This window comes from Musca autumnalis, unplaced genomic scaffold, assembly GCF_047663935.1.
Source record: "Musca autumnalis isolate F117 unplaced genomic scaffold, ASM4766393v1 scaffold_5, whole genome shotgun sequence".
Taxonomy (NCBI): Eukaryota; Metazoa; Arthropoda; class Insecta; order Diptera; family Muscidae; genus Musca; species Musca autumnalis.
In genome coordinates, this window is record NW_027412088.1 from 205,150,286 (window position 1) to 205,174,410 (window position 24,125).

At 38.5% G+C, this 24,125-nt stretch overlaps 1 protein-coding gene across 1 annotated transcript in view; it reads left to right on the top strand.

Annotated features, from left to right (window-relative positions):
- Positions 1-24,125, top strand: part of otk (protein tyrosine kinase 7) — a 65,661-nt gene that overhangs the window by 39,873 nt on the left and 1,663 nt on the right. Inside the window, exons 4-6 of the mRNA XM_073991052.1 lie at positions 13,588-14,513; positions 19,986-20,421; positions 20,489-21,324. Of these exons, the coding sequence (XP_073847153.1) occupies positions 13,588-14,513; positions 19,986-20,421; positions 20,489-21,324 (2,198 nt within the window). The remainder of the gene's footprint in view (positions 1-13,587; positions 14,514-19,985; positions 20,422-20,488; positions 21,325-24,125) is intronic.

A 24,125-nucleotide genomic window follows, 5' to 3' on the forward strand; every position in this document is an offset into this window, starting at 1 on the left:
AAAGTTGCGTAAAATATTAAATCCGGGGAAAATTAGGGGGTTTTGAAAAAATAACGGTGAAAAATATTTTTGTATTATAAAATTTAAAAACATGGAAAAACGAGGGAATTTTTAAAAATATGGAGGGGACTTTTTTTAATTTAAAATAATAAAAAATATTGAAAATCTTGGGATAATTGGGGAGATTTAGAAAAATATTTTTTTATTAAAATTGGAGGATTTTGCAAAAAAAGCTGGAAAATAGCAACAAAAAAGCTGTTTTGGTATTGAAAATAAGGTTACACTATGCGACACGAAAATTATTAACCATATTAACCGCAGCGTGATAGAAGACCAAAAATAAGAAGACACGTGTCCCGACGTTTTTCCCTATAACTTCAACTTTCGCGGTTATGGACCCATAGAGTCCTGAGTCCTTGATGTCAAAAGGGATCATTTTGTCATGCACATATCTTCTAAACCGCTTAGATTTTGGGGTTACTCGTGGAAGCAAGGCTGTAGCTCTCGTCCTAAAGACTAATAGTTGTGAACACATAAAAACCATTCAACTTCATCTTCAAGGGCAAAATCGTCAAGGTCAAATTTCCATTATATATTTTTTCTCGGATCTTAGTCTGCAGATATCAAACCGATTAAAATTGAAGCAAACAACCAACTAGTAAAATGTTCCTTAGATCCCAATAAACAACTTTCTAGAACATTCGAACTCTGTAGAAACGGTTCTTAATGACCAAAATAGCTAAACAAATGTGATTTTTATCCTTTTTTCTCGGTTTGCGCTCCATAGATACTTAACCGTTCAAATTTTTAGAGAATTTTATGTTCTACAACTTTTTCTTTAGTCACTTTTTAATCGATCTAAGCGTTTTCAAAGCAAATGAAAAACAACTGCGTCATGTCAACTTCCTCTTGGGTGCCGTGGTAATGTTTGCATATTGTGTATTGATTGGCTTGTATCTTAGGAACGGTGACTCATATGCGGACATCGTAAAGAACAAACTTATAGGAAATATTGTAATATAAATCTTTTTCTTTAAACACTTTTTGGTAGGTTGTACGGGTTTCGAAATAAGTTTAATATAATCGCGACAGGTCGCACAGGTGCCATAAAATTACCTAAATTTTCTATATTGCGTGGCTCATATCTCAAGAACCGTAGAACCTAGGTCAATGGTTCAAAGAACATTTTCATAGTCTGTAGTCTACAAATCTATTCTTTGCATCGGGATGAAAGAACCTATAGTTTCTGAGATATGCCCAAAAAACCAACGTTTGTAAAAAATACGAGAAACAAAAAACAAGTTCTGCTACCAACTGCAACATCCGCATCTGCTACTCAACACTTATATAGAGTATACTACCAGGTTCAAACATGGCATGACTGGGGCTGGAAACTAAAAGATAATAGTCTAGAACCTATTAAAACGTTACTTCCACCTGCTCCAGAAAAACTTTTCAATACTATTTCTTGCAATTACAAAAAAGGTTGTAGTGATAAATGTGGCTGTAAAAAGATAGGGTTGTTATGTTCTCAAGCATGTACTAATTGCCAAGGTCAGTCTTGTTCAAATATCCAGTTGATTATCGCAGAGAAAGATACCTGTGATGTTAATGACTCAGCTACATTTGAACCAATTATAAAACTCCAAGAGGAAGAAGAAATAGAAAAAGAGTTTGTCGTAGAAGGATATGATTAGGACTAAAATATATTTACTAAGCTTTAAAATTATCACAAAAGATAGTATGCCTATAGGGGAAACCACGTTAAAAAAGCGCGCCGGGTGCACTACCCCACAGGTGGTGTGTCAATGTGTGCATATCATGAATTGATTGACTCGTATCTCAATAATAATTGATTTTATGTAGAATCTGTAAAGACCACATTTTTAGAGAATTTTCTATTCTACAACTTTTTCTTTAGTCACTTTTTAATCGATCCAAGCGTTTTCAAAGCAAATGAAAAACAACTGCGTCATGTCAATTTCCTCTTAGGTGGTGTGGTAATGTGTGCATATTGTGTATTGATTGGCTTGTATCTTAGGAACGGTGACTCATATGCGGACATCGTAAAGAACAAACTTATAGGAAATATTGTAATATAAATATTTTTCTTTAAACACTTTTTGGTAGGTTGTACGGTTTTCGAAATAAGTTTAAAATAATCGCGACAGGTCTACTAACTCACAGGTGCCGTAAAATTACTTAAATTTTCTATATTGCCTGACTCATACCTCAGGAACCGTAGAACCTAGCTCAATGGTTCAAAGAACATTTTCATAGAAAATTTTGTAGTCTACAAATCTATTCTCGGGATGAAAAAACCTATTGTTTCTGAGATATGACCCAAAAACCAAAAAAAGTCCCAAAATTGTACCTTACACCCCGAATAACTTTTTTTGCACACATGGGATCGATGGGGACTTTTAGGACGTTGCTTCTAATGGCCAACCCTAGCTCTCCACCAAAATTCAGCTTTGTGGGAATTTTTGCTATTTCCCCCTTATACGCATGTCTAAATAAATTTTAATTATTTGATAAAAGTGACTAAATTTTGCATTTCGTCTCTCTGAGGGATACAAAATCAGCTTGTAGAAGATTGTCAGGTTATATAGAGTTTTTAATTTTTGTTAAACAATTCTTGAAATTATTTTATTTTATTCTCCAAGTGAAACAAATTTAATACCCCTTTTAGCCCGTTTAATTTTACAACAAAATCGCTGTATCTGTTTCCAATTTCCTTTTTGGGCTAAAAGAAAGAAAAATTACATTTAAAGCCAAACAAACGCTTTATTGATTACATTTTAAAGATATGGGGATATGGGTTTATAAAAGCCTATAAATTTTCACTTCCACCTTACCCCTTCTCCAAGATTTTGATGTGTAGACAGAGCGACAGACAGACAGACATAGACCTGGATATGCGTGCAGCGTGACGACCACGGTATTTTTTTTTTTTTGGTTTGCAACATAAAAAGGGGGTAAATGAAATGAAATGTGCCGAGGAGTTTTTTGTTGTTGCTGTTGGTTTTGTTCTTTTGAAGTTGTTGCCTTATCAATTCCAAAGATAACAGACATTAAAAAAGTGAACGTGTCGGCAAAAGCTTTTGTTGTTCAAACATAAACAATAACAACAACAGAAACAAAAAAAAAAAAGAACTTGCACAGGCATTGATCGAATGCAAGCGAATGGAAGAAAGAAAGACATGTGCATTTCAATGGAAAGAAAGGCAGAGGCAGGCACAAAATGCCATAAAATCAACATTAAACAGAAAGCCCAATAACAACAACAACAAAAATAACAACATCGATATTAATATGAACATCAATCAATGCGCCTAACAAGGCAGGAAGGTGGGTAAATGGTTGGGGAGACTGGGGAGAGGGGACTGGTTGCTGTTTGAGTGTTGAATGAAGGGAGGAAGTGTTGGGTGATGAGAACTAGTGGGTGTTGAAGGCAAAGACTTTGATGGGCTTTTACAAGTTTTGTTACTCAAATCATCCTTAAATAATGTAGGCTGTAAGATTGTCTCCCTCCATGCTGTTGGGGGGTGGGAGCACAGAAGATATAAAGACTTGCAGATTTATATTGTAAACAGTTAAAAAAGGAAAACCAAATACGTGTTTGGAAATTTAACTAATTTAACGTACGTGTATCGCAGGCATACCTATGAATTTTCCCATCAAGTTGTAAATGCTACTCGGATATCTTTCGGTGGTTATTTACTCACGTTGTTGACGAACATTGGATCAAACTCAAACATTGTGTGGGCCCAAATAAAACCAAGGCACGTTTGCCTTGTTAACACCAACCAGAACAAAACCAACAAAAAATTAATAAAACAAAACTGAAATTGATTTGGTGTTGAAAAGTAACAACAGCAGCAACAAAAAAATTGTTGTTTAGACATCCTCATTTAAGGCATTGGGGGAAAAATCTCTATATGCTCATCCCCCCTTTTTTGGGTTATGTTTTCCCTTGCCACGTATCTCCGTGTTTGTTGTGTGTGAAAATTTACGATATGCTGAATGCAATAAAACAAAAAAACAACATAAAATTCCCATTTCATTTGATGGCTGTTTTGTTGTTGTTGTGTTTACCTAGACTACATTCTTTTTTTTTCAAAAAACATAGAACACACAAACAACCATAAAAAGTTATAACATGCTTTACATTTTGCTGTTGTTGTTGGTGGTAATAAACCCCTCCTGTCAGTCAGTCAGTCATTCATTTAGCCAGCCAGTCTGAAGTGAAGGATGGGGAGTTGGAAAATATCACACATGCCTGCCTGCACTTGGTAAATGCAGCCAGTCAGTCAGCCACTTGATTAGATAATATTATTTACCCTCTCTCACACTCTCATCCTCGGCAAACTCCTCCAAAACTCAACCATAAAATGAAATGTTTATTATTTACTTTTGCCCAATTTTAGTGCTTGAGTTTGAGTTGGTGTTTTTTTCTTCGTTCTTTTTGGGATAGAAAATTAATTAATTTATTTGAAATTTTTTATTTACATTGTGATGAGTGATAACCATCATCATCACCAGCACCAACCATCACTAGCACCACCACCACCAACGAATGCAACATCTAGCAAAGTGTTTAACTTTGATTTTTGTTTAAGAGGTTGATAACAAACTCTGCATTTTCGGAGGTTTTATAAGGGGGAAATAACCAAAAACAAGGGGATAATAAAAAAAATAAAATTCACATGTTGATGTTAAATTTTGTTAACAATTGATAAATATCACAAAATAATGCTAAAAGTTTCATAAATCATTTCAAATTAGAAATAAAGGAAGGGAAATTTTTATATTTAACCAAATTTTTTTTTTAATTAATTAAGGTAAAAATTGTATAGATTATAAAGTTTGAAAAAGTGAGGAAAAATGTTAAAATTATAGAAGTAAAACAATTTGGTGACAGTGGGGGATTTTGTAAAAAATACAGGGAAATATATTTTTTTTAAATTCAAAAATTTAAATTATAAAATTTGACAAAAATGCAGAGAATAGCAAAAAAATCATAAAAAATCAAATCATAAAATTTTTAAAATCTGGGGAATATTTTTTTTAATTTTTTTTCAAATTTCAAAATGTTTTTTCAATTTCAAAAAAAAAAATGAGTTAAAAATTTTATAGATTATAAAGTTTGAAAAAGTGAGGAAAATTGCTAAAATTATAGAAGTTAAACAATTTGGTGACAGTGGGGGATTTTGGTATAAAAAACAGGGGAATATTTTGTTTTAAATTATAAAATTTGAAAAAAGCTTGGTTAAATGAGGGAGTTTGACAAAAATGCAGAGAATAGCAAAACAATTCATAAAATTTTTAAAATCTGGGGAATATTTTTTTATAAAAAAAAACATAAAAAATGCTTATGTTATAAAATCTCGGAAAAATGAGGGGGATGTTGAAAAATATGCTGAGAAAATGTTTTTACAGAAGATAGCAAAAAACAGGCAAAACATTGCAAATAATTTGAAAATCTAGGGAAAATTGGGATATTTTAAAAAATATGCTGGGATTTTTTAAATTTTAAATTTTTTTAAATTTTAAATTTTTAAATTTACTGAACATTGGGGAGATTTTAAAAAGTATGCTAGGAGATAATTGTTTGAAGATAGAAAAAAAATGTACAAAAAGCTTAATTATACAATTTAAAGAACTTGGGAAAATTGTAAAAATTATACAATTTAAAAAAATCGGGGGAAGTTGGAGGTTGCTTGGAAATCTTACTTACTTACTTACTTAGCTGGCTCATTACAGAACATTTGTTTCATAGACCGAACTAAGAAAAGATCTCCAATTCTCTCTGTACCCAGGCTTCGGAGCCACACATCAGCACGGGTAGTATCAGTGTTATGTAGAGCGTTATTTTTGTTTGACGAGTTGTGGCTTTGTTTTTAAAGTGCTTACTTAAGCCAAAATATGACGTACCCTTAACGTCATTTCGCCTAAAGATACTTCTTGAAGTCTAGATTTTCGTCTTACTTACCTGGCCCATTACAGAACATTTGTTCCATAGACCGAACTAACTCTCTCTGTTTCGTGGTTCGCTTTTTGGAAAACCGCGCCTTGTCATCTCTTCATCCACTTGTTTGCGCCATCTACTCTTTGGCCTGCCAATCTTGCGTGCACCGCCATGTGGCTCGAATTTATACGCCTTTTTAGCTGGTTCATCATCGCTCATTCTTATGATATGGCCTAACCAACGCAATCGCTGCATCTCGATACGATTAACTATATTGATGTCGTTGTATGGCAGATACAGCTCGTGGTTCATACGACGTCGACATTCACCGTCAACGCAAATCGGCCCGTAGATCTTTCGAAGAATTTTCCTCTTAAACATACCAAGCACTGCCTTATCTGCTTGCGCAAGTACCCATGCTTCGGAGCCATACATTAGCACGGGTAGTATCAGCGTTTTGTATAGTGTTATTTTTGTTTGACGAGTTGTGGCTTTGTTTTTAAAGTGCTTACTTAAGCCAAAGTAGCATCTGTTGGCCAATACAATTCTTCTTTTTATTTCACAACTGATGTCGTTTGTTGTGTTTACGGCGGTGCCGAGGTATACAAAGTCTTTTACTACCTCAAAATTATAGGAACCAACTTCAACAATTGGTCCGATCTCAATTGACGCATTGCGCGTCGACACCATGAGCGTGGTCTTCTCGCCGTTTACCGCCAGACCCACTTTAGCAGATTCTCCTTCGACCTTCATAAAGGTATCAGTTACTTCTTTTAGTGATCGTCCCATGATGTCTATATCATCAGCATAAGCAAGTAACATGTGGCTATTGATGAAGATTGTGCCACTTTTTTTGACGTTTGCCTCTCGTATAACCTTTTCCAGCAGGATGTTGAAGAGATCACACGAAAGGCTGTCTCCTTGCCTGAAACCTCTTTTGGTACAAAACTCTTCGGAGAGGTTCTTTCCTATTTTTACTGAAGATCTTGTGTCAGTTAGAGTCATTTTACAAAGCCGAATGTGCTTTGCGGGGATACCAAATTCAGACATGGCGTGGAATACCTTTGAACGTAGCGGGCTGTCGAAGGCTGCTTTATAATCGACAAAAAGGTGGTAGGTGTCGATCTGCATCTCTTGGGTCTTCTCCAGGATTTGTTGCAGGGTAAATATCTGGTAAATGGTGGACTTGCCAGGCCTAAAGCCGCATTGGTATGGTCCAATTATCTCGTTGACCATGGGCTTTAGTCGTTCGCACAATATCCCTGACAATATATTGTAGGCGATAGGGAGTAGAATTATGCCCCTATAGTTAGAGCATACAGTCTTATCTCCTTTCTTATGGACGGGGCACAGGATACTCAGGTTCCAATCGTCGGGCAAGCGTTCTTCCTGCCAGATGGAGCTAACTAGCTGATGCATACATCTTATCAGCGAGTCGCCTCCGGTTTTAAACAGCTCGGCTGGTATCCCATCAGCTCCTGCTGCCTTATTATTCTTCAGCCGGTTTATTGCTGTCTTTACCTCATCTTGGCCGGGTGGTATACATTCAATACCATCTTCTGCGATTGGGTCTGTGGTCTCTTCGTCGACTTCGCTACTATTGGATACCAACAGTTTCGAAAAATGCTCTTTCCATATCCTTAGCACACTATCTGTATCAGTTACCAGATTACCTTGCTGGTCTCTACAGGAGGATGTGCCTGTACCAAAGCCATCAGTTTGATGTTTCGCTCTTTGGTAGAATTTTCGGACTTCATTCTGTCTCCTGTACATCTCGATTTGTTCACACTCCCGCTTTTCCATCTCTCTCTTTTTCCTGCGGAAAAGACGTTTTTCCTCTCTCCTTTTCTCCCGATACCTCTCTCGTGCGCTACGCGTTGCTACTGATTGTAAGGTAGACCTATATGCCGCATTTTTCTCTTCGGTACCAGCACGACACTCCTGGTCATACCATGGATTCCTTGGTGGAGGTCTCTGGTATCCAAGTACTGATTTTGTTTGCATGGAGTGGGCAATGTTTTGCCATTGACCCGATATGTTATCGGGACGAGGAGTGCTTTGAGTAAGCAATTGGGCCAGTTGAGTGGAATATGCTGTGGCTATCTGTTGTGATTGCAGCTTACCGATATCCAACTTCCGTGTTGTGTCTGTTTGCACTTTGTTTGCTACGTTTAATCTGGTACGTACCTTTGCTGCAAGAAGGTGGTGGTCCGAGTCTATGTTTGCAACTTGGAACGATCGTACATCCAACACGCTTGATGCATGTCTTCCATCTATCACAACGTGATCAATTTGATTTCTTTTTCTTTGATCTGGCGACAGCCAGTTGCCCTTATGAGTATCGAGATGCTTAAATCTGGTACTGCTAACTACCATGTTTCTTGCAGCTGCAAAATCTATCAGCCTCATACCATTGTCAGATGTTTCGCTGTGGAGGCTGAATTTCCCGACTGTTGGGCCAAAGATATTCTCCTTTCCAATTTTGGCATTAAAATCGCCTAGAATGATTTAATGTCATGGGCAGGGCAACGGTCATATATTTCTTCTAAGCGCTCGTAAAATATATCTTTGGTCTGTTCGTCGTTTTCTTCAGTGAGAGCATGAGCGCAAATAAAGCTGATGTTGAAGAATGTTGCTTTTATTCGAATTGCAGCAAGTCTTTCATTCACTGGAGTGAAGCTGGATACCACATGTTTTAGTCTCCGACTAACTACGAATGCACAACCAAACTCATGCTTTACGTCATGGCAGCTATAATACAGTGCGTCACCTTTAGGTGTTGTAGTGACGCGTTTCCCAATCCATCGTGTTTCCTGTATGGCAGTAATATCGGCCTTGTACTTTTCAAGTACGTCTGCCAATGCGAAGACTGCACCTTCTCTATAAAGAATGCGAACATTCCAGGTGCAGATTTGCAGATCATGGTCCTTAAAACGTTTGCGGGGTTCGTCAACTTTAGAGGGGTTTGTTTTTCTTTTCTTTCGTTTTTTCAGAGTAGGGTTACTAACCCGACGCCCAAACCCAAGTTTTTAACGTTCTTATGGGGGAACGCGCGGCACATGTTAGCTCACTACCTTTAACGGGTGTTAAAGGCATTTCCCCAGGTTACACCACGGGGAGGTCAGTGTCCACTTGAGATGAAAGAGGGACCAAGATAAATCCTAGGCTTTGCCATGTTAAAGCCGGCCAGGAATTTGAGGTGCGTTTAAAAGGAATTGTGCGATGTGCAAAGGTTTCGGCCAAGTCGGATACTCAATTCAGAAGTTATGGTGCTTATTAAATATTTTAGTTGGTGCCGGTAGGCTATTTGAGCTTTTGGGCCCTTACCTTCGGAAGCATGTACTTTTCGAAGAAAATAAATATATCATGACAAAAGCTATGTTCGGTAAAAATTCCGAAGCGATTCTTGAAGAGCGCTTATCATGTACGTAGTTAAACTTACGGGAGGTACTGGAGGGAGTGGACCAACTCTGAATTTGCTGTAAGTTTGGAAGAAATATTACGATTAACAAAATTTTGATCAAATTGGTTACTGCTTTTGTGAGTTATCAGGTTAACTATACCGATCCACTAGATCGACTCCAAATTGTCGGAAATGGATTTGGTCTTCATATGTATGGGATGTCTGTAGCCATTAGAACCCTTTCATTGTTCCGTTCGACCGAGACTTTAGCTCTGTTTCATGTGCTTTTTATGTTGAAAACTGTCCCATTGGTATATTTATGTCAGCTTGAAATAATCCAAGTTATTGTGCAGTGTATCCTGCTTACGGTGTTGTAGTTGTTGTGGCCACAGCTTAATATGGTGTGACCAACAGCCAGGAAATTCCATGTGTAGTGCAGAAATTTAAAGCTTTAGAATGCTGCTGCTTGAACTCCCTTCGTTTTTTGCCATTATACCACAAAAAAAAGAAGAAGGGTTTGAATACCAGTAACAACAACAACAGCCCGGCAACGACAGCAATTACAACAACAACACATTCGTGTGAATGCAGCAAAATAAAAAAAAATTATTTAAGCGTACAATAAATTGCACTTAATGCATTTCCATAACAATCGTAGATGTCATGAATGCCAGGCCATTCAACGGCAATCCCGGCAGTTCACCATGGAGTAGCAGCAAACAACAACAGCAACGCCTTGGTTGGCAATGTTGTGACTTGCTGCAGGCGAAAATTTCATTTATTGGAAAACACAAAACTCAAGAATGTGTTAATGCAGAGAAGGGGGGGTTCGTTCCATAAAGCAAACACAAAAAATTGCAGTACATTGCATACAAATCCATTCAGAAGTAGCAGATTATGATGATGATGATGGAGCATGGAGCATGAATCTAGGAGTAGCTAGTCAGCTTTGTTTAAAAGTAATCTTCAAACTAACAACAACATGAGTGCAGCAGCAGCACATTGCAAGTGTTCGGCTGGGGTTGTTGCTTCAGAAGGCTTGACAAGGTTTGTGTTGCAGATGCAGTGCAATTTGGAATGAATGCTAGCTGGTTGTTTGGTTTAGGGATACCACCTTAAAATGACATGTGCCAGCTAACATTGTTTATGTTAAATAACAACAACGAGAAGAGTACGAAGAATAAGAAAAATGGGGAAAAGTAATTTAGAAAATAAAATTGTTGAAATGTGGTTTTTGTTTTCAGTTGAACAAATAATGGAAGTCTTTCTTCCTCCTGCAGGAGAGTTTTAATGTCATTTCAGTTATTCAAAAATGTTGCCGTTTAGGAGTTCCTTAAACAGTATTTAATTTTAATTGAAATTCCATTTCAAATCCCCATATTTAAATCCATTAAAACACCATTAAATATGGAAAATATTTCCCCTGACATTTTGGGATTATTCATTTGTTTAATAACTAAAATTAAACTATTTAAAATATACTTCCACACACACAGTCACATAAAGCAACCAAAATAAAGAGAGATTAAAGCTAAATTATGTATTCTTTTGCTGTCATTGTGGTTATTAACAAAACACCATCTGTGGTATATCTGACTGACTGTCTGTCTGTCTGCCCAGCCCGTCCGGTGTTGTTGTGGAAGTTTATTTGTTTGTCTTGTGGCACATTTATGGGAAGTTTTTGTTGTTGTTTTTCAACTGTGTATTATGGATTATTTGCTTTAATGGGGAATTTTTATATGTATGTATGTGTGTAAAATATATATTAAATCCCTACATATTTAAATATATTTTTAATTTATTTATAATGAACTGTAATCAGTGGATTCCCCAGAGATTTAAAGATGAGGGGGAAACAAGGGGATTTATGACAAAAATCTAGGGGTATAAATACAACCAATTGTGAATTGGGTGCGATATTGAAAAAGTGTTATGCAAAATATTTTTGATGAAGAGCCATAGGCTTTTTAATACAAAATAAAGAGCAAATAAAATTAAATTAAATTATTTAAAATTAAAATCTTATAAAATCAACGCCTATTGTGGTCTTTGGGTGGTCCCAAAAATCTTTAAAAATTCACGCCCTTTGTCCTCTTTGCTATACCCTAAAAAATCTGTAAAAATCCACGCCTATTGTCCTCTTTGGTATACCCTAAACATTTTGAAAAATCCACACCTATTGTCCTCTTTGGGTGGTCCCAAAAAATCTTTAAAATTCCAAGTCAATTGTCCTCTTTGGGTGGTCCCAAAACAATTTTAAAAATCCACGCCCTTTGTCCTCTTTGGGTGGTCCCAAAACAATTTTAAAAATCCACGCCCTTTGTCCTCTTTGCTATACCCTAAAAAATCTGTAAAAATCCACGCCTATTGTCCTCTTTGTTATACCCTAAACATTTTTAAAAATCCACACCTATTGTCCTCTTTGGGTGGTCCCAAAAAATCTTTAAAATTCCAAGTCAATTGTCCTCTTTGGGTGGTCCCAAAACAATTTTAAAAATCCAAGCCTATTGTCCTCTTTGGGTGGTCCAAAAAATCCCCTCCCATTGTCCTCTTTGGGTGGTCGAAAAAATCCCCTCCCATTGTCCTCTTTGGGTGTTCCCAAAAAATCTTTAAAAATCCACGCCTATCGACCTCTTTGGGTGTTCCCAAAAATCTTTAAAAATCCACGCCTATCGACCTCTTTGGGTGTTCTCAAAAAATCTTTAAAAAATCCACGCCTATCGACCTCTTTGGGTGTTCTCAAAAAATCTTTAAAAATCCACGCCTATCGACCTCGTTGGGTGTTCTCAAAAAATCTTTAAAAATCCACGCCTATCGACCTCTTTGGGTGTTCCCAAAAAATCTTTAAAAATCCACGCCTATCGACCTCGTTGGGTGTTCTCAAAAAATCTTTAAAAATCCACGCCTATCGACCTCGTTGGGTGTTCTCAAAAAATCTTTAAAAATCCACGCCTATCGACCTCTTTGGGTGTTCCAAAAAAATCTTTAAAAATCCACGCCTATCGACCTCGTTGGGTGTTCTCAAAAAATCTTTAAAAATCCACGCCTATCGACCTCTTTGGGTGTTCTCAAAAAATCTTTAAAAATCCACGCCTATCGACCTCTTTGGGTGTTCCAAAAAAATCTTTAAAAATCCACGCCTATCGACCTCGTTGGGTGTTCTCAAAAAATCTTTAAAAATCCACGCCTATCGACCTCTTTGGGTGTTCCAAAAAAATCTTTAAAAATCCACGCCTATCGACCTCTTTGGGTGTTCCCAAAAAATCTTTAAAAATCCACGCCTATCGACCTCTTTGGGTGTTCCCAAAAAATCTTTAAAAATCCACGCCTATCGACCTCTTTGGGTGTTCCCAAAAAATCTTTAAAAATCCACGCCTATCGACCTCTTTGGGTGTTCCCAAAAAATCTTTAAAAATCCACGCCTATCGACCTCTTTGGGTGTTCCCAAAAAATCTTTAAAAATCCACGCCTATCGACCTATTTGGGTGTTCCCAAAAAATCTTTAAAAATCCACGCCTATCGACCTCTTTGGGTGTTCCCAAAAAATCTTTAAAAATCCACGCCTATCGACCTCTTTGGGTGTTCCCAAAGAATCTTTAAAAATCCACGCCTATCGACCTCTTTCCCAAAAAATCTTTAAAAATCCACGCCTATCGACCTCTTTCCCAAAAAATCTTTAAAAATCCACGCCTATCGACCTCTTTCCCAAAAAATCTTTAAAAATCCACGCCTATCGACCTCTTTCCCAAAAAATCTTTAAAAATCCACGCCTATCGACCTCTTTGGGTGTTCCCAAAAAATCTTTAAAAATCCACGCCTATCGACCTCTTTGGGTGTTCCCAAAAAATCTTTAAAAATCCACGCCTATCGACCTCTTTGGGTGTTCCCAAAAAATCTTTAAAAATCCACGCCTATCGATCTCTTTGGGTGTTCCCAAAAAATCTTTAAAAATCCACGCCTATCGACCTCTTTGGGTGTTCCCAAAAAATCTTTAAAAATCCACGCCTATCGACCTATTTGGGTGTTCCCAAAAAATCTTTAAAAATCCACGCCTATTGTCCTCTTGTGGTGGTCTCAAAAAATCTTTAAAAATCCGCGACGATTGTTCTCATAATTACGTACCCTCCCTCTTTTTAAAACATAATCTTTATTCATATATTTTTATTTTATTTCATTATTCTTCGTCTTCTTCTTCTTCTTCCTCTTTTTCCAGGGATTCAAACTGCCAATGTCCAATTACTGGCCAATTATCAACATGAAGTTATTTTGAAGTGTCATGTAGAGGCTTCATCTGGTGATGGCCTCCTGGAAATTGAATGGTTCCGCAACAGTGAAAAGTTAAGCAGCCTCAAGAACATCGAACTGGCGGAGAATCGTTTAATTATACGCAACCCAACGGGCCAGGATACCGGATTATATCGTTGTATTGCCTCCAATGCTGCTGGTCGTGTTATGAGCCGCAAAGGTTACATTTTGAAATGGTCAAATGTCAAAGAGTCCTCCAACTGCCTGCCACGTCTAAAGAAAAACTACATAATACCCGATGGCATGAAGGACATGTTCTTGTGTCGTGGCAAACGGGGTGGTGACAATCAACATGGTGCCGCTGATGATAAATTACCCCCGGCAACGGATGTACAAATAACCCAGCCGCCACAAAAACGTGCCACTGTCAAGGAGAATGATCCAACTGAATTATATTGTCAATATGCCATACCTGAGAAATATTTGAAGACAGCAGAAGCGGCAAATGAGATTTTGCTGCGTTGGCGTAAGGATGGCAAAATTATACGGCAAATAGAATTGAATACCGGCGGAGCCACATCATCGATGTCACAACGTTCTTTGGATGCCAACAAGGATCCCATGTTACGTGGTGAAGACACACGCGTTTCCATATCCAAAGACAATGGCTCTCTCGTCTTTTCCAGTGTCATAGCCAGCGATGCTGGTCAATATGTTTGCCAAGTGGTCATTGAAGGTTATCGCCCTGTTACTTCGGAGCCAGGGGAGTTGCAAGTCATTGAACAATTGAAATTCATGCCACAGCCTACTTCGAAAAATCTAGAATTAGGTTCGGTAGGTAAAGTACATTGCAAAGCCCAGGGTACACCAATACCCCAAGTTAAATGGCTTAAGGTAAGTTTCGCATTTCTCTACACGCTCCATTTTTTCTCCTACTATTCTAACATTCCAGGATAGTGGGAGGGGGGTTTAGTTTTATGTTTACTTCAGTGTTGTTGTGTTGTTTGGGGCGAAGAAGATTTAGTTGGCACAGCCAAGTTAGCAGCAGGTGCAGTGTTAAGATAGTGGCTTAAGGGCAATTATGTGAAAAACAAGGTGAAAATACAAGATAATGAAAGAGATAAGAAGGAAGGAAAAAGTTTGTTAAAATGTAAATAGTTTTGGAAAAACTTAGTAGTCAATTTGGCACAGTGGGGAATTTTAAGAAAAAAAATGGCAATTGGAATCAAGACCTGAAAAGGCTGTATAGCAAATTTCCTAAGGAAAACACTATTCAGCCCGGCCGAATTGAAGATTTCCTATAGAAATCCCTATTTAGCCAGGCTGAATTGAAGATTTCCTATAGAAATCCCTATTCAGCCAGGCTGAATTGAAGATTTCATATAGAAATCCCTATTCAGCCAGGCTGAGTTGGAGATTTCCTATAGAAATCCCCATTCAGCCAGGCTGAATTGAATATTTCCTATAGAAATCCCTATTCAGCCAGGCTGAATTGACGATTTCCTATAGAAATCCCTATTCAGCCAGGCTGAATTGACGATTTCCTATAGAAATCCCTATTCAGCCAGGCTGAATAGACGATTTCCTATAGAAATCCCTATTCAGCCAGGCTGAATAGACGATTTCCTATAGAAATCCCTATTCAGCCAGGCTGAATAGACGATTTCCTATAGAAATCCCTATTCAGCCAGGCTGAATAGACGATTTCCTATAGAAATCCCTATTCAGCCAGGCTGAATAGACGATTTCCTATAGAAATCCCTATTCAGCCAGGCTGAATAGACGATTTCCTATAGAAATCCCTATTCAGCCAGGCTGAATAGACGATTTCCTATAGAAATCCCTATTCAGCCAGGCTGAATAGACGATTTCCTATAGAAATCCCTATTCAGCCAGGCTGAATAGACGATTTCCTATAGAAATCCCTATTCAGCCAGGCTGAATAGACGATTTCCTATAGAAATCCCTATTCAGCCAGGCTGAATAGACGATTTCCTATAGAAATCCCTATTCAGCCAGGCTGAATAGACGATTTCCTATAGAAATCCCTATTCAGCCAGGCTGAATAGACGATTTCTTATAGAAATCCCTATTCAGCCAGGCTGAATAGACGATTTCCTATAGAAATCCCTATTTAGCCAGGCTGAATAGACGATTTCCTATAGAAATCCCTATTCAGCCAGGCTGAATAGACGATTTCCTATAGAAATCCCTATTCAGCCAGGCTGAATAGACGATTTCCTATAGAAATCCCTATTCAGCCAGGCTGAATAGACGATTTCCTATAGAAATCCCTATTCAGCCAGGCTGAATAGACGATTTCCTATAGAAATCCCTATTCAGCCAGGCTGAATAGACGATTTCCTATAGAAATCCCTATTCAGCCAGGCTGAATAGACGATTTCCTATAGAAATCCCTATTCAGCCAGGCTAAATTAAAGATTTCCTATAGAAATCAACATTCAGCCAGGCTGAATTAAAGATTTCCTATAGAAATCCCCATTCAGCCAGGCTGAATTAAAGATTTCCTATAGAAATCCCCATTCAGCCAGGCTGAATTAAAGATTTCCTATAGAAATCCCCATTCAGCCAGGCTGAATTAAAGATTTCCTATAGAAATCCCTATTCAGCCAGGCTGAATTAAAGATTTCCTATAGAAATCCCTATTCAGCCAGGCTGAATTAAAGATTTCCTATAGAAATCCCTATTCAGCCAGGCTGAATTAGAGATTTCCTATAGAAATCCCTATTCAGCCAGGCTGAATTAGAGATTTCCTATAGAAATCCCTATTCAGCCAGGCTGAATTAGAGATTTCCTATAGAAATCCCTATTCAGCCAGGCTGAATTAAAGATTTCCTATAGAAATCCCCATTCAGCCAGGCTGAATTAAAGATTTCCTATAGAAATCCCCATTCAGCCAGGCTGAATTGAAGATTTCCTATAGAAATCCCCATTCAGCCAGGCTGAATTGAAGATTTCCTATAGAAATCCCCATTCAGCCAGGCTGAATTGAAGATTTCCTATAGAAATCCCCATTCAGCCAGGCTGAATTGAAGATTTCCTATAGAAATCCCCATTCAGCCAGGCTGAATTGAATATTTCCTATAGAAATCCCCATTCAGCCAGGCTGAATTGAAGATTTCCTATAGAAATCCCCATTCAGCCAGGCTGAATTGAAGATTTCCTATAGAAATCCCCATTCAGCCAGGCTGAATTGAAGATTTCCTATAGAAATCCCGATTCAGCCAGGCTGAATTGAAGATTTCCTATAGAAATCCCCATTCAGCCAGGCTGAATTGAAGATTTCCTATAGAAATCCCCATTCAGCCAGGCTGAATTGAAGATTTCCTATAGAAATCCCCATTCAGCCAGGCTGAATTGAAGATTTCCTATAGAAATCCCCATTCAGCCAGGCTGAATTGAAGATTTCCTATAGAAATCCCCATTCAGCCAGGCTGAATTGAAGATTTCCTATAGAAATCCCCATTCAGCCAGGCTGAATTGAAGATTTCCTATAGAAATCCCCATTCAGCCAGGCTGAATTGAAGATTTCCTATAGAAATCCCCATTCAGCCAGGCTGAATTGAAGATTTCCCATAGAAATCCCCATTCAGCCAGGCTGAATTGAAGATTTCCTATAGAAATCCCCATTCAGCCAGGCTGAATTGAAGATTTCCTATAGAAATCCCCATTCAGCCAGGCTGAATTGAAGATTTCCTATAGAAATCCCCATTCAGCCAGGCTGAATTGAAGATTTCCTATAGAAATCCCCATTCAGCCAGGCTGAATTGAAGATTTCCTATAGAAATCCCCATTCAGCCAGGCTGAATTGAAGATTTCCTATAGAAATCCCCATTCAGCCAGGCTGAATTGAAGATTTCCTATAGAAATCCCCATTCAGCCAGGCTGAATTGAAGATTTCCTATAGAAATCCCCATTCAGCCAGGCTGAATTGAAGATTTCCTATAGAAATCCCCATTCAGCCAGGCTGAATTGAAGATTTCCTATAGAAATCCCCATTCAGCCAGGCTGAATTGAAGATTTCCTATAGAAATCCCCATTCAGCCAGGCTGAATTGAAGATTTCCTATAGAAATCCCCATTCAGCCAGGCTGAATTGAAGATTTCCTATAGAAATCCCCATTCAGCCAGGCTGAATTGAAGATTTCCTATAGAAATCCCCATTCAGCCAGGCTGAATTGAAGATTTCCTATAGAAATCCCCATTCAGCCAGGCTGAATTGAAGATTTCCTATAGAAATCCCCATTCAGCCAGGCTGAATTGAAGATTTCCTATAGAAATCCCCATTCAGCCAGGCTGAATTGAAGATTTCCTATAGAAATCCCCATTCAGCCAGGCTGAATTGAAGATTTCCTATAGAAATCCCCATTCAGCCAGGCTGAATTGAAGATTTCCTATAGAAATCCCCATTCAGCCAGGCTGAATTGAAGATTTCCTATAGAAATCCCCATTCAGCCAGGCTGAATTGAAGATTTCCTATAGAAATCCCCATTCAGCCAGGCTGAATTGAAGATTTCCTATAGAAATCCCCATTCAGCCAGGCTGAATTGAAGATTTCCTATAGAAATCCCCATTCAGCCAGGCTGAATTGAAGATTTCCTATAGAAATCCCCATTCAGCCAGGCTGAATTGAAGATTTCCTATAGAAATCCCCATTCAGCCAGGCTGAATTGAAGATATCCTATAGAAATCCCCATTCAGCCAGGCTGAATTGAAGATTTCCTATAGAAATCCCTATTCAGCCAGGCTGAATTAGAGATTTCCTATAGAAATCCCTATTCAGCCAGGCTGAATTAGAGATTTCCTATAGAAATCCCTATTCAGCCAGGCTGAATTAGAGATTTCCTATAGAAATCCCTATTCAGCCAGGCTGAATTAGAGATTTCCTATAGAAATCCCTATTCAGCCAGGCTGAATTAGAGATTTCCTATAGAAATCCCTATTCAGCCAGGCTGAATTAGAGATTTCCTATAGAAATCCCTATTCAGCCAGGCTGAATTAGAGATTTCCTATAGAAATCCCTATTCAGCCAGGCTGAATTAGAGATTTCCTATAGAAATCCCTATTCAGCCAGGCTGAATTAGAGATTTCCTATAGAAATCCCTATTCAGCCAGGCTGAATTAGAGATTTCCTATAGAAATCCCTATTCAGCCAGGCTGAATTAGAGATTTCCTATAGAAATCCCTATTCAGCCAGGCTGAATTAGAGATTTCCTATAGAAATCCCTATTCAGCCAGGCTGAATTAGAGATTTCCTATAGAAATCCCTATTCAGCCAGGCTGAATTGAAGATTTCCTATAGAAATCCCTATTCAGCCAGGCTGAATTGAAGATTTCCTATAGAAATCCCTATTCAGCCAGGCTGAATTGAAGATTTCCTATAGAAATCCCTATTCAGCCAGGCTGAATTGAAGATTTCCTATAGAAATCCCTATTCAGCCATGCTGAGGAGCATATTTCCTATGGAAATCCTTATTCAGCCAGGCTGAATTGCAAATTTCCTATGGAAATCCTTATGTAGCCAAATTGCAAATTTCCTATGGAAATCCTAATTCAGCCAGGCTGAATTGCAAATTTCCTATGGAAATCCTAAATCAGCCAGGCTGAATTGCAAATTTCCTATAGAAATGTTTATTCAGCCAGGCTGATTTCCTATAGAAATCCCTATTCAGCCAGGCTGAATTAAAGATTTCCTATTGAAATCCACTGTTCACATGCCCAACAATCCAGAAATATCTTAAGGGGAGCACTAGTAACTGGAAAATAGTTGAAGTTGTGGAAAATAAAAAGGGCATAAATAGCCCAACTACCAACGAACGAACGGAGAAAGAAGCAGAACACAAAACTGACACAGAATTAGTTTTATTGGAGAACATTATACTTTTTTTTAAAGATAAATACTTTAAAGAGCTTAGACTAGTAAAAAGTCAGCGTCGCATTGGCAAATATTGCTCCACGGATGGTTGGCTGGCTGGGTGGCTGCTAAACTTATGGGGAGGAAATTTGCTTTTTGGCGTTGTTGTAGTTGTTGTTATTGTTCGTAACAACAAATAAAACAAGTCAATGACCAACAACGACAATGGCTGAGAAGTGTTTGATGTCCCGCAGGCACAAACACTCATATCGTAACAATGGGAAACCATAGAACCATGACGGTTGGTTGGTTGGCCGTTCGGTTTACAACAGATTTGGATAGGGAAGGGTCAGTTTATTAACTTGGAGTTTGTTACCGGCTCGTTGTTGGCCATTGTCTGTAGCATTGCAAATAAAAAAGTTTCAAGAAGAGTTTTATTTTTATAAATTTGCTCACTTGTTTCCTCCTTCTGCTCCTTCTCTCCCACTCCAGGATCTCAAGGATGACTTGCCAGATACATTGGAGGACATTAATGGCACTTTGACTTTTAAAAATGTTACTGCTGAACATCGTGGCAACTACACTTGTGTGGCCATCAATTCACAAGGACAAATAAATGCCACTGTCAGCATTAATGTTGTGGTTGCACCCCGCTTCCTGGTGGCTCCCGAAGGGCCCATTGAAAGTGTGGAGTCCGGTGTGGCATTGATGCATTGTCAGGCAACGGGTGACCCCAAACCCACCATACAATGGGACAAGGATTTGCAGTACTTGAGTGAAAACAACACAGATCGCAGTCGCTTCAATTTCTTGGAGAACGGCACTTTGCAAATCACCAATGTCCAGCCGGAGGATGAGGGTAGTTATGGCTGTACCATTGGCAATAGTGCTGGCTTGAAGCGTGAGGAAGTGAGATTTATTGTAAAGGGTAAGTTTGAAACAAAGAAAAAATTAAGAAAATAGAAACTAATTTATGACTCTCTTTTCCTTTACAGCCACAGGTGATGTTGAGGCAGAGCCCCAGGAAGGTTTTCTCATAACTCGGGCCGTTTTGATTACCATGTCCGTGGCCTTTGCCTATATTATTTTGGTGGTGGGTCTCATGATTTGGTGTCGCTATAGACGCCAAGCCCGCAAGGCCCGTCTCAATGAGGGTCGTGACAATCCCGAGGCCGGGGAGGGTGAAAAGAATGCCGAAAACGAACCATGCCTATCCGAATCCAAGACAGCCAAGGTACGCAAGGCCAATGGCAACAACAATCCCAAGGCCAACGGTGGCGGTAATGATGCCCAGAAATCTGATGACACCGCCTGCAGCAATCATTCCAAAACTTCCAAGAAATCCAATGTCTATGACCAGCTAAGTTTCCCCCGCTCAGGCATTACAGAATTGCTACAAGTGGGTCGTGGTGAATTTGGTGATGTTTTTGTGGGCAAAATCAAAACTTCCCTCATTAAAACCAGTGTCGATGATAAGGACACAGATACGGAAAAGAATAGCAACAGCGATAATGGCAATGGTTCAGCGGCCACCACATCCACCACAGTGGAGAAAAGACGTTCCAAAACTTCCATGGATGACATTGAAGAAATCAAAGAAGAACAGGAAACATGCAGCAGTGATAATGAAGCGAACGCTAATGCCAATACGGATGAATATAAACTGGTTATGGTTAAGGCTTTAAATAAAATTAAGGATGAGACGGCCTGCCAAGAATTTCGAAGACAAATTGAAATGTTCCGCACATTGACGCATAAGGGAGTTGTACGGCTGTTTGGTTTGTGCAGGGAAAAGGATCCACATTATATGGTTTTGGAATATACCGATTGGGTAAGCAAGAGGAAGCTTCAAAGAAATCTTCTAAAAATCACTTATTTCGTAGTAAATCTTTTATTCAACCTGGCTGAATAGGAATTTCCACAGGAAATTTGCTAATCAGCCTGGCTGAATAAGGATTTCCATAGGAAATTTGCAATTCAGCCTGGCTGAATAAGGATTTCCATAGGAAATTTGCAATTCAGCCTGGCTGAATAAGGATTTCCATAGGAAATTTGCAATTCAGCCTGGCTGAATAAGGATTTCCATAGGAAATTTGCAATTCAGCCTGGCTGAATAAGGATTTCCATAGGAAATTTGCAATTCAGCCTGGCTGAATAAGGATTTCCATAGGAAATTTGCAATTTAGCCTGGCTGAATAAGGATTTCAATAGGAAATTTGCAATTCAGCCTGGCTGAATAAGGATTTTCACAGAAAATTTGCAATTTAGCCTGGCTGAATAAGGATTTCCATAGGAAATTTGCAATTCAGCCTGGCTGAATAAGGATTTCCATAGGAAATTTGCAATTCAGCCTGGCTGAATAAGGATTTCCATAGGAAATTTGCAATTCAGCCTGGCTGAATAAGGATTTCCATAGGAAATTTGCAACTCAGCCTGGCTGAATAAGGATTTCCATAGGAAATTTGCAATTCAGTCTGGCTGAATAAGGATTTCCATAGGAAATTTGCAATTCAGCCTGGCTGAATAAGGATTTCCATAGGAAATTTGCAATTCAGCCTGGCTGAATAAGGATTTCAATAGGCAATTTGCAATTCAGCCTGGCTGAATAAGGATTTCCATAGGAAATTTGCAATTCAGCCTGGCTGAATATGGATTTCCATAGGAAATTTGCAATTTAGCCTGGCTGAATAAGGATTTCCATAGGAAATTTGCAATTCAGCCTGGCTGAATAAGGATTTCCATAGGAAATTTGCAATTCAGCCTGGCTGAATAAGGATTTCCATAGGAAATTTGCAATTCAGCCTGGCTGAATAAGGATTTCCATAGGAAATTTGCAATTCAGCCTGGCTGAATAAGGATTTCCATAGGAAATTTGCAATTCAGCCTGGCTGAATAAGGATTTCCATAGGAAATTTGCAATTCAGCCTGGCTGAATAAGGATTTCCATAGGAAATTTGCAATTCAGCCTGGCTGAATAAGGATTTCCATAGGAAATTTGCAATTCAGCCTGGCTGAATAAGGATTTCCATAGGAAATTTGCAATTCAGCCTGGCTGAATAAGGATTTCCATAGGAAATTTGCAACTCAGCCTGGCTGAATAAGGATTTCCATAGGAAATTTGCAATTCAGCCTGGCTGAATAAGGATTTCCATAGGAAATTTGCAATTCAGTCTGGCTGAATAAGGATTTCCATAGGAAATTTGCAATTCAGCCTGGCTGAATAAGGATTTCCATAGGAAATTTGCAATTCAGCCTGGCTCAATAAGGATTTCCATAGGAAATTTGCAATTCAGCCTGGCTGAATAAGGATTTCCATAGGAAATTTGCAATTCAGCCTGGCTGAATAAGGATTTCCATAGGAAATTTGCAATTCAGCCTGGCTGAATAAGGATTTCCATAGGAAATTTGCAATTCAGCCTGGCTGAATAAGGATTTCCATAGGAAATTTGCAATTCAGCCTGGCTGAATAAGGATTTCAATAGGCAATTTGCAATTCAGCCTGGCTGAATTTGCAATTCAGCCTGGCTGAATAAGGATTTCCATAGGAAATTTGCAATTCAGCCTGGCTGAATAAGGATTTCCATAGGAAATTTGCAATTCGGCCTGGCTGAATAAGGATTTCCATAGGAAATTTGCTATTCAGCCTGGCTGAATAAGGATTTCCATAGGAAATTTGCAATTCAGCCTGACTGAATAAGGATTTCCATAGGAAATTTGCAATTCAGCCTGGCTGAATAAGGATTTCCATAGGAAATTTGCAATTCGGCCTGGCTGAATAAGGATTTCCATATGAAATTTGCTATTCAGCCTGGCTGAATAAGGATTTCCATAGGAAATTTGCTATTCAGCCTGGCTGAATAGGGATTTCTATAGGAAATTTCTTATTCAGCCTGGCTGAATAGGGATTTCTATAGGAAATTTCTTATTCAGCCTGGCTGAATAGGGATTTCTATAGGAAATTTCTTATTCAGCCTGGCTGAATAGGGATTTCTATAGGAAATTTCTTATTCAGCCTGGCTGAATAGGGATTTCTATAGGAAATTTCTTATTCAGCCTGGCTGAATAGGGATTTCTATAGGAAATTTCTTATTCAGCCTGGCTGAATAGGGATTTCTATAGGAAATTTCTTATTCAGCCTGGCTGAATAGGGATTTCTATAGGAAATTTCTTATTCAGCCTGGCTGAATAGGGATTTCTATAGGAAATTTCTTATTCAGCCTGGCTGAATAGGGATTTCTATAGGAAATTTCTTATTCAGCCTGGCTGAATAGGGATTTCTATAGGAAATTTCTTATTCAGCCTGGCTGAATAGGGATTTCTATAGGAAATTTCTTATTCAGCCTGGCTGAATAGGGATTTCTATAGGAAATTTCTTATTCAGCCTGGCTGAATAGGGATTTCTATAGGAAATTTCTTATTCAGCCTGGCTGAATAGGGATTTCTATAGGAAATTTCTTATTCAGCCTGGCTGAATAGGGATTTCTATAGGAAATTTCTTATTCAGCCTGGCTGAATAGGGATTTCTATAGGAAATTTCTTATTCAGCCTGGCTGAATAGGGATTTCTATAGGAAATTTCTTATTCAGCCTGGCTGAATAGGGATTTCTATAGGAAATTTCTTATTCAGCCTGG